Source organism: Somniosus microcephalus, chromosome 29, assembly GCF_052327205.1.
Source record: "Somniosus microcephalus isolate GS21.2 chromosome 29, FLI_Smic_1.0, whole genome shotgun sequence".
Classification (NCBI taxonomy): Eukaryota; Metazoa; Chordata; class Chondrichthyes; order Squaliformes; family Somniosidae; genus Somniosus; species Somniosus microcephalus.
In genome coordinates this window covers 4,982,217-5,000,773 of record NC_141015.1, presented here as the reverse complement: position 1 = coordinate 5,000,773, position 18,557 = coordinate 4,982,217, and the positions used below count along the sequence as shown (strand labels likewise).

The window sequence follows — 18,557 nt, the reverse complement described above, 5'->3', positions numbered from 1 at the left end:
CTCTTCTCTTTTCACAGGGCTCCCGGTTCTGTTTTCACTCCCGCCTGTGCAAAGGATCCATCGACAATTATTGAAACCTCACTTTTACAAAGATTGAGCTGGAATGTGTCCGCTTACAGAATCAATGGGGGTTGAATCCCGCCCATTACATTCTGCAATTAAACAGGCTGATTGCCACAGCCCGGACTGTGCAAGGGAAATATGGAATAAGACAAACGGGAATAAAACGTTCTTGGAAATCTTTGGCTAATGGTTAATATATTAACATAATCCTCAATTTAAAAATTATTGGCGGGGCTTTTGAAATTTCAAAAATCGTTGGAGGTCTGACTGTTGAGGCAGTTATTTCCACCCTCTTTTCACTGGTGGGAAAAGCAGACTGTGATTCGTCACCGGAAAACACCAATGAAATTCACCACAGTGCGACCAATCACAAGTACGCTGTCTGCATTCCTCCAGAAGGTGTAAGAAAGGCAGATGTGGGAGGAGATTTTCATTCTTTTTCTGACCGTGTTGATTGTGGAAATGTCTGGAAGAGGAAAAACCGGCGGTAAAGCTCGGGCCAAGGCCAAGTCTCGCTCATCCCGGGCCGGACTGCAGTTCCCTGTGGGCCGTGTTCACAGGCTCCTGCGAAAGGGCAACTATGCTGAGCGTGTGGGTGCCGGAGCCCCGGTCTACATGGCTGCTGTGCTCGAGTATCTGAGCGCTGAAATCCTGGAGTTGGCCGGCAACGCGGCCCGGGACAACAAGAAGACCCGCATCATCCCCAGACACCTGCAGCTGGCCGTCCGCAACGACGAGGAGCTCAACAAGCTGCTGGGAGGGGTGACCATCGCTCAGGGCGGGGTGTTGCCTAATATCCAGGCGGTGCTGCTGCCCAAGAAAACCAGCACTGCCAGCTCCAAGAGCAAGTAAAGCGAACAAGATTCAATCTAATAACCCAAAGGCTCTTTTCAGAGTCACCCACATTAGCTTTGAAAGGGCTGGTTACTGTTCTGTTCTGTGGGTCACAATTATACCAGATCTTATTTAACATGTTAAATCTTAAAATCCTCATTTAAAATAATTTGCCACAGTTTTGTCCATTAAGTTATCTATCCACCACTCACCTGACAATCAAACGCTGCCACACAGTAACAGAGTGACAGATACAACTAATATCCTGTATGAACGAATACTCCCTCACTCACATGCAGTACCAGTGAGTCAGTGGTAGTGCTTTTCCTATACTCACCTGTCAGTCCCACACTGACACAGTACCAGAGAGTGACAGATAAAATATCTAGTGTAGCCTCACCAGACAATTTAAAAATGTCACACTGTACTAGACTGCCAGATACAGTATCATTTTTCAACAGCCAATGTGCCACTGACAATACAGAGAGTGACAGAGGCGTTGTCTATCATAAGCACTTTTGTCAATCCAACACTGACTGAATCCCATATTGGCACATAGTACCAGAATGACAGGGTACTGAAGTATCTGTCGGAATCAAAATGGTTTCTGATGAATCATTGTTTTTGTTGCAGCACTCACTGTCAGCCAGTAGATGGCACCAACCTCGAATAGTTTGGAGAGTGCGGATTGTGTCCACACATTCAGACCGCCGTGAGTCTGGTGATGGCCGGGGGAGCTGGCCAAGCACTGGTTGGGCAAGAACGCCAGCTCCAAGTCAAACTCCACAATTTACTGATTAAAAAAAACAAAAAAAAACACAACGGCTCGTTTAAGAGCCACCCACGGCCTCTCTGAAGGGGCCGCCTGTTTAATGCACTGATTTGGTCAGTTTATTCATTCCGGCTAACGTCCTATCAATCTGGTGATGACATTATCAGACAAATAGGGAAACTGCCGCATTTTAAAATCTGTCTCTGTCGAATTTATTAATTATAAATAAAAGTATTTATTTTTTTGAATTTAGCGGATTGTTTCAAGATTAATTTATAAATTCTTCAATTGAGGCCAATAGTTAGTTTTGTTAAGGTAATGAGATTTCAATCAAGCGACCAATCCGAAGTAGCCTCAGGTTACAGCGGGCTCCGAGAGTTAGAACTGGAGACATTACAGTCCATCCAATGACTTTACTTATGTTGTGTTGGTACCTTTCAACCTAGACACAATTTAGGACTCAGAACTCAGAGATTCAAACATGAAGTGCTTTATTGGAAGGAAAGGAAGTTCTGGGAAGTTCCGAACAAAGAGAGCTAAACTTAACCGAGAACACCCAACCATTTATCTCCTGTGACAGCGCCGCCACAGGTGGGAGGAGAACACACAATACATAACAACTTAAACCCTTGAATTTCACAATCCCCGACAGTATCTGTGCAGGAAGCAAACTTCTGAAGGAGTATAATCTCACAAGTTGGCCTCTTGTCACAGCAGCTCGGTTTAACCTATTGTGACGTGGAATGCTCCGGTTCCCTGTCACACCATCTGTCTGATATATAAAAGCTGAATGGAAACAGAACACTGAGCGCATGGACACCCAGGAAGACAAAAAGAGCTTTTCACTGTGAGGGGAGAATACAGAGAAAGCAAATCACCTCGCTCGTTCAAATCATTGCTGCTTTCTTTCCTCAAATCAGCAGTGAATATTCCTGATTCAGTTCCAATCTCAACATGTCTGTTGTTCTAGGACAGTGAACAGTGGAAACACAGCCTCACCCTCAGATCCATTTTCACTCCCTTACTCACACACACGAACAGATAGACACTGATATGGAGTCAATGCTCGCTGCTGACAGTACACGGACTATCAAACGAAACAACTACCATACAAGACCAGAGAATCGGAAGTAATGGACTGAACCAAATCCTGAGACAGCCACTTATGATCACAAACTAGCATTAGCTTACACAGGTGGAGAAGGAATGCAATCCAACATTCACACAGAGCAAGAATAGTACAGTACAATAGACTGTAAATTACATAATAATTCTCAAACTCACATATATTACCAGTCTAACAGATACAGAATCAATCCCACACTCACAAACAGTAGCAAAAACTGACAGCCACAGAATAAAGCCCACATTCACAATGCAGAGACAGTCAGGTGCATAGTAAATTACAGAATCACACCAGAAACTGACAGTCAAAACACTACATCTATATACTGGAAACGGAGTTAGAGGATAATCCACACACACATCATAGAGACGGATATTGCTAGGCGAAATCCCACATTCATATACCAGGTTGACAGCTATAGATAAATTCAATGCACATTTAAAAGAGACTGACAGATACAGAGTGAAACTCGCACTCAGGTCCCAGAGAGTGACAGGTACAAGGGGAAACTTGCACTCACATCCCAAACACTGTCACCCACACCCACAAGCAAAGACTGGCAGAAACTCCACACTTCCATAACAGAAACAGGCAGTAACTGATTAAAACCCTTACTCATATAACAGAAACTGACAGGTACAGAATAAAACCCCACTCACGTACTAGAAACTGACATTTACATATATAACACCACAATCACATACAAGAGACAGAAAGGTACAGAGTGAAATCCACACCTGCACAACAGAAGGTGATAGATACAGAATAACATCCCGGAGACTGACAGGTACAGAGTAAAGCCCACACTCACATACCAGAGACTGTCAGATACAGAGTGAAACTCACACTCACATACCAGAGACTGTCAGATACAGAGTGAAACTCACACTCACATACCAGAGACTGTCAGATACAGAGTGAAACTCACACTCACATACCAGAGACTGTCAGATACAGAGTGAAACTCACACTCACATACCAGAGACTGTCAGATACAGTGTGAAACTCACACTCACATACCAGAGACTGTCAGATGCAGAGTGAAACTCACACTCACTTACCAGAGACTGTCAGATACAGAGTGAAACTCACACTCACATACCAGAGACTGTCAGATACAGAGTGAAACTCACACTCACATACCAGAGACTGTCAGATACAGAGTGAAACTCACACTCACTTACCAGAAGATCACAGGTGCATGATAAATCCAAGACTTGCATACCAGAGACAGAAGATAGTGAAATAAAACTACACTCACATTCCAGAGACTGACAGATACAGAATAAAATCCAAACTCGCATCCAAGAGACTGTCAGCTATAAGAAAATAAGAAATAGTAGCAGGAATCTATATATATCTATATCTATATATATAAAGCGGTTCATCTATCTGTCTGTCTGTCTGTCTGTCTGTATGTCCTCTATACACTCAAAAGTTATAGAGCGTACCTACACATATGTTATATCAAAAGAAAGCTTATGATTATAGAAGTGTCATAGGCATATTTACTTTTTGGTCGGACAAAAATTGTTCGGACAGTATACAAAAAACGTTCAAGAAATTGACAACTCCGCTCATTAGCGTTGAGTGACATGATGGTTGACCAATCGTACAGGGGATAGCGTTGAGTGACGTGATGGTTGACCAAACGTACAGCGGATAGCTTTGAATGATGTGATGATTGGACACTCCTACAGTTGAGTGACCTGATTGTAGACCAATCGGTGCATCTCGGGGGACATTTCATTGCGTGTGTGGGCGGGCCTAATCCTTCTGAGCTGAGGTGAGTGGCCGCCATCTTGATTCCTAACTATTGCTTTATTTTTCCCACTTTCTGTGTGTTTATTTCTCCCAATTTCAACACAATAAAATAGTTTTTTTAAAGTACATTAATTTGTAAATATTTTTTCTAAGCTCATTAATTTTCCTGGCTTTCACCCTCTTTTTTTGCTCTTGACTCGCTGCCTCCGCCGGGTGCCGCAACCTTGGAGGGTTACCCCGGCAACCGGGCCCGGGCCTCTCTCACAGCCTGTAGCCGCTCAGGAGGGCGGGGGTGGGAGGAAGAAGGTTTTCCCCGGCAAACGGGCCCGGGCCTCTCTCACAGCCTGTGGCTGCTCAGGGGGCAGAGAGGGGGGGAGGAGTGTATCCCGGCAAACGGGCCCAGGCCTCTTTCACAGCCTGTAACCGCTCAGGAGGGTGGGGAAGAAAGTTTTCCCCAGCAACCGGGCCCGGGCCTCTTTCACAGCCTGTAGCCGCTCAGGTTGGGGGGGGGAGGAGGGTTACCCTGGCAACTGGGCCTGGGCCTCTCTCAACGTCAACCGTGTGGCCTGAGAGCCCGACCGAAACCGCGCAGGTCAACGGTGGCGTCGCTACCACGGGGGCTCCAGGCCACCAAGGCCTCTCCCTCTCTCCTCCCACCACCCCCTCTCTCTCCTCCCACCCCCCTCTCTCTCCTCCCACAACCCTCCCCCCATCTCTCTCTACCACCCTCCCCCCTCTCTCCTCCCCCACTCTCTCCTCCCCCTCTCTCCTCCCCCTCTCTCCACCCCCCTCCCCCTCTCTTCTCTCCTCCCCTCCTCTCTCCTATCTCACCTCCACCCTCTCTCCTCCCCCTCTCCTCCCCCCTTCCCTCCCCCTCTCCCCTCCGCCACGCTCCCCCTCCCCCATCCCCCCTCCACCTCTCCCCCTCTCCCCCCTCTCCTCCCCCCCTCCCCCATCCCCCACCTCTTTCTCCCCCCTCTTCCCCCTTCTCTCCCCCTCTCTCTCCTCGCACCCTCTCTCCTCCACCCTCTCTCCTCCCCCTCATCTCTCTCCTCCCCCCCTCTCTCCTCCCCCCGTCTCTCTCCTCTACTTTTTTCATAACAACATGCCCTCAAAAAACCCTCAGCGCTGCCGGGCACTCCAGCTTGTAGATTATAAAGCCCCTCAAGCCTGCTCTGACATTCAATAAGATCATGGCTGAACTTCGACCACAACTCCAATATCACACCCTATCCCTATATCCCTTGATTCACTTAGTGCCCAAAAATCTATGATCTCAGTCTTGAATACACTCATCGACTGAGCATCCACAGCCCCATGCAGTAGAGAATTCCAAAGATTCACGACACTCTGAGTGGATACATTTATCATCAACCAGTCCTAATTTTCCGACGCCTTATCGTGAGACTATGAACCCTAGTTCTAGACTCTCCTGCCAGGGGAAACAGCCTTGCAGCATCTACCCCTGTCAAGCCTGCTAAGAATTTGAAATTTTTCGATGAAATCACCTCTCATTCTTCTAAACTCCAGAGAATATCGGCCCATTATACTCAATCTCTCCTCATAGGACAGCCCTCTCATCCCAGGAATCAATCACTTGAACAGTTGATGCACCCCCTGTAAAGCATGTATATCCTGCCTTAGATAAGGAGTCCAAAATGTGCAAAGTACTCCAGTTATGGTATAACCAAAGGCCTATATATTTGCAGCAACACATACTTACGCTTTACTGCAACCCCTTTGCAATAAATGCTAACATACGTTACCTTCCTAATTGATTATTTTACCTACATGACAACATTCTGCGTTTCGTGTAAAAGGACACTCAAATCCCTCTGAATATTGACAGAAGTAAACCAACATTCACATACCAAAGCCCATATATACATACCATACTCTGACTGGTACAAAGAAAAACCCACACTCACATCCCAGAGACAATGAGGTAAAGAATAAAACACACATACACGTGGCAGAAACTGAATATTACAGTCAAAAACCTACACTCACATCCCAGAGATATAAAAATTAGAAACAGGAGCAGGCCATACAGCTCCTCAAACCTCACAGATACAGATTAAATCCATTCTCACACACCAGAGACTGTCAGGCACAGAATGACCATGCACGCTTCCATGCCAGAAACTGACAATTAAAGATTAAAACCTGGCACTCTGAAGCAGAAAGTGACAGGTATAGATTAAAACTCACACACACACACCAAAGACTAACATATACAGAGTAAAAACTGCACACACATCCCAGAGTATGACAGATACAGAGTAAAACCCCCACATACATCCCAGATTATGGCATATACAGAGTAAAACCCCCACACACATCCCAGAGTATAACATTTACAGAGTAAAACCCACACTCACATCCCAGAGACAGACAGATACAGAATAAAGTGCTCACTCATACACCAAAGACTGAGATACAAAGTAGGTCCCACATTCACATACCAGAGACTAACAGACAGAGTAAAACTCACACTCACATCCCAGAAACTAACAGGTACTGATTTAAGTCCACACATACAACAAAAACTAAAAAGTACATAATAGAACCCACTGGCACATACAAGAAACCAAAATGTACAGAATAAATCTGATTCTCACGAATGAGACACTGACAGGTACAAAGAAAAACACACACTCTGATACCATAAACTGACAGAGACAGAATAATCTCACACTCACTCACCTGTGACTGACTGATACAGAAGAAACACACACTCACAAACCAGAAGCTGACAGGTACATAAAAAAGCACACCTTTGCATCGCAGAAAAAGAAGATAGTGAAAAAGACACTCACATATCAGAGACTGACAGATAAAGACGAAAACCCACACTCACGAACCAGAAACTTTCAGATTCAGAGTGAACCCTTTCTTCCAGTGTGGAAATTGACAGGTAGAAAGGAAAACCCACACTCATGTATCAGAAACTGACTGGTACTGAATAAAACCAGTACCAGCTTACCAGATATCGATGGGTACAGATTAGAACCCACATTCACAAACCAGAGACTGATTGATGCAGTAAAACTCACAATCACAAATCAGAAACAGACAGTTTTAGCAGAAAACCCAGAATCACATTTCAGACAATGCTAGATAGAGAATAAAAAATGCATTCAAATATCATAGTCAGACAGACAGACTAAAACCCACATTCACAAACCAGAGACTGACAGAAACTGAGTAAAATCCATTCTCACAGAACGGAAATTAAAAGATGCAGAATAAAACCCACACTCACATAACAGAGACTGACTTGTAGAGTAAAACCTAAAATTCACACAGCAGAAACTGACAGGCACAGGGTGAAACCCACACTCACGTACCAGGGACTGACAGGTATAGGTTGATTCAAACACTGACACAAAGAATCGGAGGGTGACAGAATCAGAATGAATCCCACACACACATGCAGAACCAGAAAGTGAGAGAGACACAATGAATCCCTTACTGACACCGATTATTAAAGACTGATTGCTACAGAATGAATCTCACTCTCACACAAAATCCAGAGGCTAACAGAGAATGTGCCTCACTGTCACATACAGTACTAGACACTGACAAATACAGAATCAATCACACAATGACAAGAGTTTCAGAGACAGATATACAGAATTATTCTCACTCTCACACAAAGTACTAGAGACTGAAAGACACAGAATTAATCTAATTCCAAGACAGACTGATACGCTTATCAATTACTTCATAAAAGGTGATGAGTCGAAGAAGAGATGATGAGTCGAAAGAAGAGATGAATAAGGCTTTTATTAGCTAAGAAGAGACCATGCTTCTTCGTGAGTGACTGAACAAGTCTGAACGAAACCCACACAGTGGTGGGTGGAGTCAGCTGAGGCATGCCTCCATACACAGCGCCACCCAGAGGTGGCAATATACAATACAGTGGTTTACCACATTCACCCCTTGTTTAATGTGAAGTCCGGCGGGGTGAAGGGTACTACAAGTTAAGTCTATCAGGAGGCCTTGTCTGACGTCTTGATCGTCGTGGTGGCGGCGGTGGTGTTGCAGCATCCGACGTCGGGTCTGGTGTCTGGGTGGTTGGCGAAGATTCCTGGGGCTTTGGCATGCCGTCTGCAGGGGTTGGGTTGGGAGGGGTGGTGGGGGATAACAGTGGTAAGGGGGATAACGGTGGTAAGGGGGATAACGGTGGTAATTCAGGGGTACCCGAGGGTGCGAGATCTCGTATGGAGACTGTGTCCTCCCGCCCGTCTGGGTATGTCACCCAGGCATACTGGGGGTTGGCGTGTAGGAGGTGCACCCGCTCGACCAGGGGGTCCGTTTTATGCGTCCTCACGTGCCTCCGCAGTAGGACGGGCCCAGGAGAAGTCAACCATGCCGGTAGCGAGGTTCCCGATGTAGACTTCCGGGGGAAAACGAACATTTTCTCATGAGGGGTCGCATTAGTGGCAGTACAAAGCAGTGACCGAATGGAGTGAAGCGCTGCAGGGAGGACCTCCTGCCAGCGGGAGGTCGGAAGGCCCTTAGATTTTAGTGCTAAGAGGACTGCCTTCCAAACCGTCGCGTTCTCCCTTTCCACCTGGCCGTTCCCCCGGGGGTTGTAACTGGTGGTCCTGCTCGTGGCGATACCTCTTGTTAGCAGGTACTGCCGAAGTTCGTCGCTCATGAACGATGAGCCCCTGTCGCTATGTATATAGCTGGGGAACCCGAACAGAGCAAAGATGTCATTCAGACACTTGATGACCGTGGTACTGGTCATGTCTGGGCAAGGGATGGCAAAGGGGAAACGGGAGTACTCATCAACTATGTTGAGGAAGTAAACATTGCGGTCAGCGGAGGGGAGGGGCCCTTTAAAATCGACGCTCAGGCGTTCGAAGGGGCGGGTGGCCTTGATCAGGCTTGCTCTGTCCGGCCTATAGAAGTGCGGTTTGCACTCGGCGCAGATTTGGCAGCTCTTGGTCATGGTCCTGACCTCCTCGATGGAGTAGGGCAGGTTACGGGATTTGATAAAATGGAAAAACCTGGTGACCCCCGGGTGGCAGAGGTCATTGTGGAGGGACTGCAGCCTATCACTCTGCGCGTTGGCGCATGTACCACGTGATAGGGCATCTGGGGGCTCATTGAGTTTCCCTGGCCGATACAAGATATCATAATTGTAGGTGAAGAGTTCGATTCTCCACCGCAAGATCTTGTCGTTCTTGATTTTACCCCTCTGCTTATTATTAAACATAAAAGCTACTGAACGCTGGTCAGTGAGCAGGGTAAATCATTTCCCGGCCAGGTAATGCCTCCAGTGACGCACCGCTTCTACAATAGCCTGGGCCTCCTTTTCGACGGAGGAGTGTCTCGTCTCGGGGCCCTGGAGGGTCCTTGAGAAAAAGGCCACGGGTCTGCCCGCCTGGTTAAGGGTTGCGGCTAGGGCGAAGTCGGAGGCATCGCGCTCCACTTGGAAGGGGATGGACTCATCCACCGCGTGCATTGCGGCCTTCGCGATATCGTTCTTGATAAGAGTGAAGGCTGCACACGCCTCTGGTGTCAGGGGGAAGGAGGTGGCTTTGATGAGGGGCCTGGCTTTGTCTGCATAGAGGGGCACCCACTGGGCGTAGTAGGAGAAAAACCCCAGGCATCTCTTCAGTGCTTTTTGGCAGTGGGGAAGGGGTAGCTCCATTAGGGGGCGCATTCTGTCGGGGTCGGGCCCGATGACTCCGTTCTCCACCACGCAGCCGAGGATGGCCAGGCGCTTGGTGTGAAACATACATTTTTCCTTATTGTACGTTAGGTTCAGCCGTCGGGCCGTACGGAGGAAATTTGCTAGATTAACGTCGTGGTCCTGCTGGTCGTGGCCGCAGATGGTGACGTTATCCAAATAGGGGAAGGTTGCCCGCAGCGCGTTCTGGTCAACCATTCGGTCCATCTCCCTTTGGAAGACCGAAACCCCGTTGATGACGCCGAAGGGGACCCTAAGGAAGTGGTAGAGGCGGCCGTTTGCCTCGAAGGCAGTATACTGGCGGTCCTCATGGCGGATGGGCAGCTGGTGGTACGCTGACTTAAGGTCGATGGTGGAGAATACTTTGTATTGCGCAATCTGATTGACCATATCAGATATGCGAGGGAGGGGGTACGCGTCCAGCTGGGTGTACCGGTTTATGGTTTGGCTGTAGTCGATTACCATGCGGCGTTTTGCAGTGGTTTTAACGACTACAACCTGGGCTCGCCAGGGGCTAGTGCTACCTTCGATAATGCCCTCCTTCAAGAGCCGCTCCACCTCAGAGCTGATAAAAGCTCTGTCCCCGGCACTGTACCGCCTGCTTTTGGTAGCGATGGGTTTACAGTCGCGGGTGAGGTTAGCGAACAGGGGAGGGGGTGGACTTTTAATGTGGAAAGGCTGCAGGTGGTTTGCAGCGGGCGATTTAAAAGTTGTTGGTTGCAGACTGTGAGTGGGGGGAGGGGTCTACCGTATGCTAGTGTGACACTCTTAAGGTGGCACTGAAAATCCAACCCTAGCAGGACGGCAGCGCAAAGACGGGGCAGGACTAGCAGTTTAAATTTTTGATATTCAGTGCCCCCTACTGACAGGGTCACCACACAGTAGCCGCTGATGTCCATTGACTGGGACTTGGACGCCATAGAAATGCGATGGTGCGTTGGCAGAATCGTGAGGGAGTGGCTACGTACCGTGTCGGGGTGGACGAAACTCTCTGTGCTCCCGCTGTCGATCAGGCAACTGGTGGCGCGGCCGTTTACCGCGATATCCATCATGGAGCTGGATAGATGGTGAGGGTGGCCTTGATCCAGTGTCACGGAGGCCAGTATGTGGCTTAGTGAGTCACTATAGTCATCCGCCGAGACGGTGGTCGGTTCCGGTGACGAAATGGCGGTTGAGTGCGTTGGATACGATGGCGGCGGATGCCATGCGGCCGGGGGTACACAAAATGGCGGATAAGATGGCTGCTCCCACGGCCCGCACGCTGCGCTGCTGGCTGGCTTCCCCTTGCAGGCGTTAGCGTAATGGCCTTTCTTCCCGCAGCCCGAGCAGGTAGCTGTCTTAGCTGGGCAGTGCGCTCTGGGATGTTTTAACTGGCCACAGAAATAGCATTTTTGGGCCTGGTTACTGGGCATCGAAGCAGTTCTTACCGGAGGCTGCTGTCTTGGTTGGGTCGCTGCAGCGGTTGGTGCCGGGGGCGGCGGTCCCGTGTCCCACGGTTTCGATTGCCATGTCTCGGCGCCGTTACGGGGGTATGCCTCGAGGTTTCGGTGGGCCTCCTCTAACGAGAGCGCAAGGGCAATGGCCGTCTTCAGGTCGGGTTCCTTGCTTTCTAGCAGTCTCTGCCGGGTGTGGTCTGACTGGAGGCCCCTGACGAAGGCATCACAGGCGAGTCCCTGCGCGTGCTCCACAGCCGTTACCGCTTTACAATCGCAGTCTCTGCAGAGTGCCAGTAGCGCCCGTGCAAATGCCCCTACCGATTCTCCCGGTTGCTGCCTGCGGGATCCCAAGAAGTGTCGGGCGTAAATTGTGTTCACTGGGCGCGTATATTGCCCTTTTAGTAGCTCGAGGGCCGCCACGTACGTATTAGAGTCCCGGATTAGCATATATACTTGATGGCTCACCTGGGCGGTCAAAATTTTCAGTTTGTGATCCTCCTCTGTAACCTGTGAGATTGCGAGGAAGGATTCAAAGCAGCTCAGCCAGTGTTCAAACTTGGCTGATGCACCCACATCTTGAGGGTCGAGGTCCAGGCGTGGTGGTCTGAGGGCTCTCAGCAATGTCTGCTGTATCCGTTGCTGTTGTTGCTCCTCAGGTGTCGCCATTTAACTTTTAGCTAATAAAATTGATACGCTTATCAATTACTTCATAAAAGGTGATGAGTCGAAGAAGAGATGATGAGTCGAAAGAAGAGATGAATAAGGCTTTTATTAGCTAAGAAGAGACCATGCTTCTTCGTGAGTGACTGAACAAGTCTGAACGAAACCCACACAGTGGTGTGTGGAGTCAGCTGAGGCATGCCTCCATACACAGCGCCACCCAGAGGTGGCAATATACAATACAGTGGTTTACCACACAGACCACAAGAGACTAACATATATAGCATAAATCCCACTCATACATACAGTATCAGAGAATGACACATACATAGAATCATAGAAATTTACAGCACGGAAGGAGGCCATTTTGGCCCATTGTGTCCACGCTGGCCAACAAAGAGCTATCAACCTAATCCCACTTCCCAGCTCTTGGTCCGTAGCCCTGCAGGTTAGAGTATCCCAATTGCACATCCAAGTACTTTTTAAATGTGGTTAGGTTTCCTGCCTCTACCACCCTTTCAGGCAGTGAGTTCCAGACCACAATAACCCTCTGGGTGAAGAAATTTCCCCTCAATTCCCGTCTAAACCTTCCCCTAAATACTTGAAATCTGTGCCCCTGGTTTTTGACCCCACTGCTAAGGGAAATAGGTCCTTTCTATCCACTTTATCTATGCACCTCATAATTTTACACACCTCAATAAGGACTCCCCTCAACGTCCTCTGTTCCAAGGAAAACAGACCAAGCCTATCCAGTCTATCCACATAGCTAAGATTCTCTACTCCTGGCAAGATCCTTGTACATCTGCTCTGTACCCTCTGTAGTGCAATCACATCTTTCCTGTAATGTGGTGACCAGAATTGCACGCAGTACTCTAGCTGAGGCCTAACTAGTGTTTTATACAATTGAAGCATAACCCCCCTGCTCTTGTGTTCTATGCCACGGCTAATAAAGGCAACCATTTCTTATGCCTTCTTAACCACCTTATATACTTGGCCTGCTACCGTCAGGGATCTGTAGACATGCATTCCAAGGTCCCTTTGTTTCTCTACACTGCTCAGTGTCCTACCATTTAATGTGTATTCCCTTTCCTTTTTACCTCTCCCTAAATGCATTACCTCACACTTCTCCGGATTGAATTCCATTTGCCACTGTTCTGCCCACCTGACCAATTTATTGATGTCTTCCTGCAGTCCACAGCTTCCTTCTTCAGTATCAACCACACAGTCGATTTTAGTATCAACTGCATACTTCATAATCAAACCCCCTATATTCAAGACAAAATCGTTGATATGTACCACAAAAAGCAAGGGACCTAGTGCTGAGCGCTGCAGTATGACTCCCACACTCAAAAACAGTACCAGAGACTGACAGATACAAAATTAATTTAACTCTCACACACAGTATCAAGGAGTGACATATACAGAATTAATCCCACACATTCATACAACACCAGAGACTGACAGATACTGAATTAATCTAACTCTCACATAGAGAATCATAGACTGACAAAGAGAAAATGAATCACACACTAACTCAGAGAATCAGAGACAGACAGGCACATAATGAATCCCACACTCATATACAGTACCAGAAAATGATAGGGACAAAATGAATCCCAGTCTGATACAGAGTATTAAGGACTGACTGATACAGAATGAATCTCACTCTCAAACATAATACCAGAGACTGACAGACACAGAATGTACCTCACTGTCACATAGAGTATTTGACACTGAATAATACAGAATCAATCCACACTGACACAGATTATCAGAGACTGACAGGTACAGATAAATCTCATGCTCACATATTGTATCAGAGATGGTCAGATACACATATTTAATCTCACACTCACTTACATTACCAGACAGTGAGAGACAGAATTAACCTGACACTCACATGCAGTATCAGAGATGACAGAATGAATCTCACACTCTGAAAATGTACCAAATAGTGACAGAGACAAAATTAGTCTAACTCACACATACAGTATCAGAGACTGAAAGGTAGAGAATAAATCCTGAACTCACATGCCATAGCAGGAACTAACAGATATAGAATAAATCTCAGTCTCACATACAGTATTAGAGATTGCCAGAGAAAGATAATTAATCTCACAATGAAACAGCGTATTAGACGGTGACAGACCCAGAAGTAATACACACTCGTACACAGTACCAGCAAATGATAGAGACAAAGTTAAACCCACATTAAATACTGATTGGTGCAGAATGAATCTCACAGTAAAACAGTGCATCAGAGGGCCTGGCAGATACAGAATGAGTACACAATCACAGGCAGTACAATTAATTTGCAGAGAGGTTCACTCCCACACTCACATACAGTACCAGATACTAGCAGAGATGGAAAGAATCTCAAAATAACACCAAGTACCAGAGACCGATAGATGCAGTACGAATCCTACTTTCAGAAACCGAGTGAGTAGCATATTCATGCGGAAACCTTCGCTGAAATACAGTACGAGAGACAGACTGATTCAGAGCTAATTCGACACTAATGTACATTACCAGAGACTAACAGTTACAGAATGAATCTCAGACTCGCACGTCTCAATGACTAAGAGATGCAGAATGAATCTCAGACTCGCACATCCCAGTGACAGGCAGATGCAGAATTAATATCACACACACGTACACTACCAGAGAATGAAAGATTCCGAATGAATCCCAACACTGACACACGGTACCAGAGTCTGACGGATACAGATGGAATCCCACACTGACACATGTAAGGAATAATAAGGGGAAAAAAACACTAGTGGGTGTAGTCTATAGGCCTCCGAACAGTTGCAACTCTGTTGGACGGAGTATTAATCAGGAAATAGTTGAGGCTTGTAATAAGGGAACAGCTATAATTATGGGGGATTTTAATTATCATATTAACTGGACAAATCAAATTGGGCAGAGCAGCCTTGAGGAAGAGTTCATTGAGTGTATTAGGGATGGGTTTCTTGAGCAGCATGTAACTGAACCGACCATGGGGCAAGCAACCTTAGATTTGGTCCTGTGTAATGAGACAGGATTAATTAAAAATGTCCTAGTAAAGGATCCCCTTGGAATGAGTGACCATAACATGGTTGAGTTCCATATTCAATTAGAGGGTGAGAAGGTTGGATCTCAAACAAGCGTGCTGAGCTTAAATAAAGGAGACTATGAAGGTATGAGAGCGGAATTAATTAGAGTGGACTGGGAATATAGATTAAAGGGTAAGACGGTACATGACCAGTGGTGTACATTTAAGGAGTTGTTTTACAACTTCCAAAAAAAATATATTCCACTGAGGAAAAAAGGGTGTAAAAGAAAAGATAGCCATCCGTGGCTAAGTAAAGTAATTAAGGATAGTATCCGACTAAAAACAAGGGCATATAAGGTAGCCAAATCTAGTGGGAGGATGGAAGATTGGGAAGTCTTTAAAAGACAGCAAAAAATAACAAAAAGATTGATTAAGAAAGGGAAGATAGATTATGAAAGTAAATTAGCAAAAAATATAAAAACAGACAGTAAAAGTTTCTATAGTTATATAAAAAGGAAAAGGGTGGCTAAAGTAAATGTTGGTCCCTTAGAGGATGAGACCGGGAAATTAATGGTGGGAAACATGGAGATGGCAAAAACACTGAACAATTATTTTGTATCAGTCTTTACAGTAGAGGACACTAAGAATATCCCAACACTGGACAAACAGGGGGCTCTAGCGGGGGAGGAACTAAATACAATTAAAATCACTAAGGAAGTGGTACTTGGTAAAATAATGGGACTCAAGGCAGATAAATCCCCTGGACCTGATGGCTTGCATCCCAGGGTCTTGAGGGAAGTAGCGGTAGGGATTGTGGATGCATTGGTAATAATTTTCCAAAACTCACTGGACTCAGCAAAGGTCCCGGCAGATTGGAAAACTGCAAATGTAACACCCTTATTTAAAAAGGGTAGTAGGCAGAATGCTGGAAACTATAGACCTGTTAGCCTAACATCTGTGGTTGGTAAAATGTTAGAGTCCATTATTAAGGAGACAGTAATGGGACATTTGGATAAACATAATTTAATAGGGCAAACTCAGCATGGTTTCATGAAGGGGAAGTCACGTTTAACAAATTTGCTTGAGTTTTTTGAGGAAGTAACATACAGGGTGGATAAAGGGGAACCAGTGGACGTAGTGTATTTAGACTTCCAAAAGGCATTTGACAAGGTGCCACACAAAAGATTATTGCTCAAGATAAAAAATCACGGGATTGGGGGTAATATTCTGGTGTGGGTGGAGGATTGGCTCTCTAACAGAAAGCAGAGAGTTGGGATAAATGGTTCGTTCTCAGATTGGCAACCAGTAACTAGTGGTGTTCCGCAGGGGTCAGTGCTGGGTCCCCAACTCTTTACAATCTATATTAACGATTTGGAGGAGGGGACCGAGTGTAACATATCAAAGTTTGCAGATGATACAAAGATGGGACGGAAAGTAGTGAGTGAGGAGGACATAAAAAACCTGCAAAGGGACATAGACAGGCTAAGTAAGTGGGCAGAGATTTGGCTGATGGAATACAATACTGGAAAGTCTGAGGTTATGCACTTTGGCAGGAAAAATCATAGAGCGAGTTATTATCTTAATGGCAAGAAACTGGAAAGTACTGTAGTACAAAGGGATCTGGGGGTCCTGGTGCACGAAACTCAAAAAGTTAGTATGCAGGTGCAGCAAGTGATTAAGAAGGCCAATGGAATGTTGGCTTTTATTGCTAGGGGGTTGGAATATAAAAACAGGGAGGTATTGCTGCAGTTGTACAAGGTATTGGTGAGGCCGCACCTGGAATACTGCATACAGTTTTGGTGTCCATACTTAAGAAAAGACATACTTGCTCTCGAGTCAGTACAAAGAAGGTTCACTCGGTTAATCCCGGGGATGAGGGGGTGGTCATATGAAGAGAGGTTGAGTAGATTGGGACTCTACTCATTGGAGTTCAGAAGAATGAGAGGCGATCTTATTGAAACATATAAGATTGTGAAGGGGCTTGATCGGGTGGATGCGGTGAGGATGTTCCCAATGATGGATGAAACTAGAACTAGGGGGCATAATCTTAAAATAAGGGGCTGCTCATTCAAAACTGAGATGAGGAGAAACTTCTTCACTCAGAGGGTGGTAGGTTTGTGGAATTTGCTGCCCCAGAAAGCTGTGGAAGCTACATCATTAAATAAATTTAAAACAGAAATAGATAGTTTCCTAGAAGTAAAGGGAATTAAGGGTTACGGGGAGCGGGCAGGAAATTGGACATGAGTCTGGGTTCGGAATGGTCATGGCCCTGTGGGCAGTGGAGCGGGCCCAGGGGCCGTGTAGCCTTGTTCTGCTCCTACTGTGTTCTAATTCTGTTAGATTTCAGGAGATGGTTTTATTCCTGTTCCTGGCTGGGGTGGAGATCGCCTTTACAGAAGGTAAGTACTGTAGAAAATATAGGGACAGAGTGATCTCCTGGAAGAATTTCGATCGCCTAGATGGGTCGGAGAGGAATTTCCCAGATTTTTTTCTCCCAAATTGGCCATTGGGTCTTTATCTGGTTTTTCGCCTCTCCTGGGAGATCACATGGGTTCGGGTGGATGCAGAGTGATAGAAGATTTGAGGTTAGGATCAGATCAGCCATGATCTTATTGAGTGGTGTAGCAGGCTCGAGGGGCCGATTGGCATACTCCTGCTCCTATTTCTTATGTTCTTATGTTCTATGTAACAGAGACTGAGATTGAGAAAGATTCCAACAGTTACATAAATAACCAGAGGCTGATACAGAGCTATTCACACACACACAGTACTAGGGACTGGCATTACTGAACTAAAGTGGCGCAGACCACCCCGCAAGGCTTGAATATAGAGCACAGGTTGGACATTTAAATTGCAGACCCGTGCAGCAGATGTGCTTGGGGCCTCTTTAATGGTCTGGGAAATGGAGAATGGGAAGATGATAATTCCTTTGCGATTGCAATGACCTTCCTGACTGCAGGGGGCGTGCTTGTGGCAGTGATTCAATTTGATTGGATACATAAAGCAGCCAATCACAGAGATGCAGAACAATGGAAAATGACATCACTCTTCAGCAGCCAATCACAACCATTGCCATCACCCATCCCTCATTAGCATAGGGCGGTGGGGGCAGCCTATTTAAACCGGGCCCGGAGCGGGATTGTGTCATTTTGTGTCTGAAA

General features: G+C 46.4%; 1 protein-coding gene across 1 annotated transcript; it reads left to right on the top strand.

The window, feature by feature from the left end:
• Positions 1-525: 525 nt before the first annotated feature.
• Positions 526-964, top strand: LOC147098351 (histone H2AX-like). The gene has a single exon (XM_085970009.1). It carries the CDS (start codon positions 526-528, stop codon positions 913-915), a length of 390 nt encoding a protein of 129 aa, XP_085826135.1. The 3' UTR covers positions 916-964.
• The last annotated feature ends 17,593 nt before the right edge of the window (positions 965-18,557 follow it).

Bases quoted from the DNA above. Each gene is read 5' to 3' on its own strand.
- LOC147098351 (XM_085970009.1), top strand. From the start codon at position 526: ATGTCTGGAAGAGGAAAAACCGGCGGTAAAGCTCGGGCCAAGGCCAAG.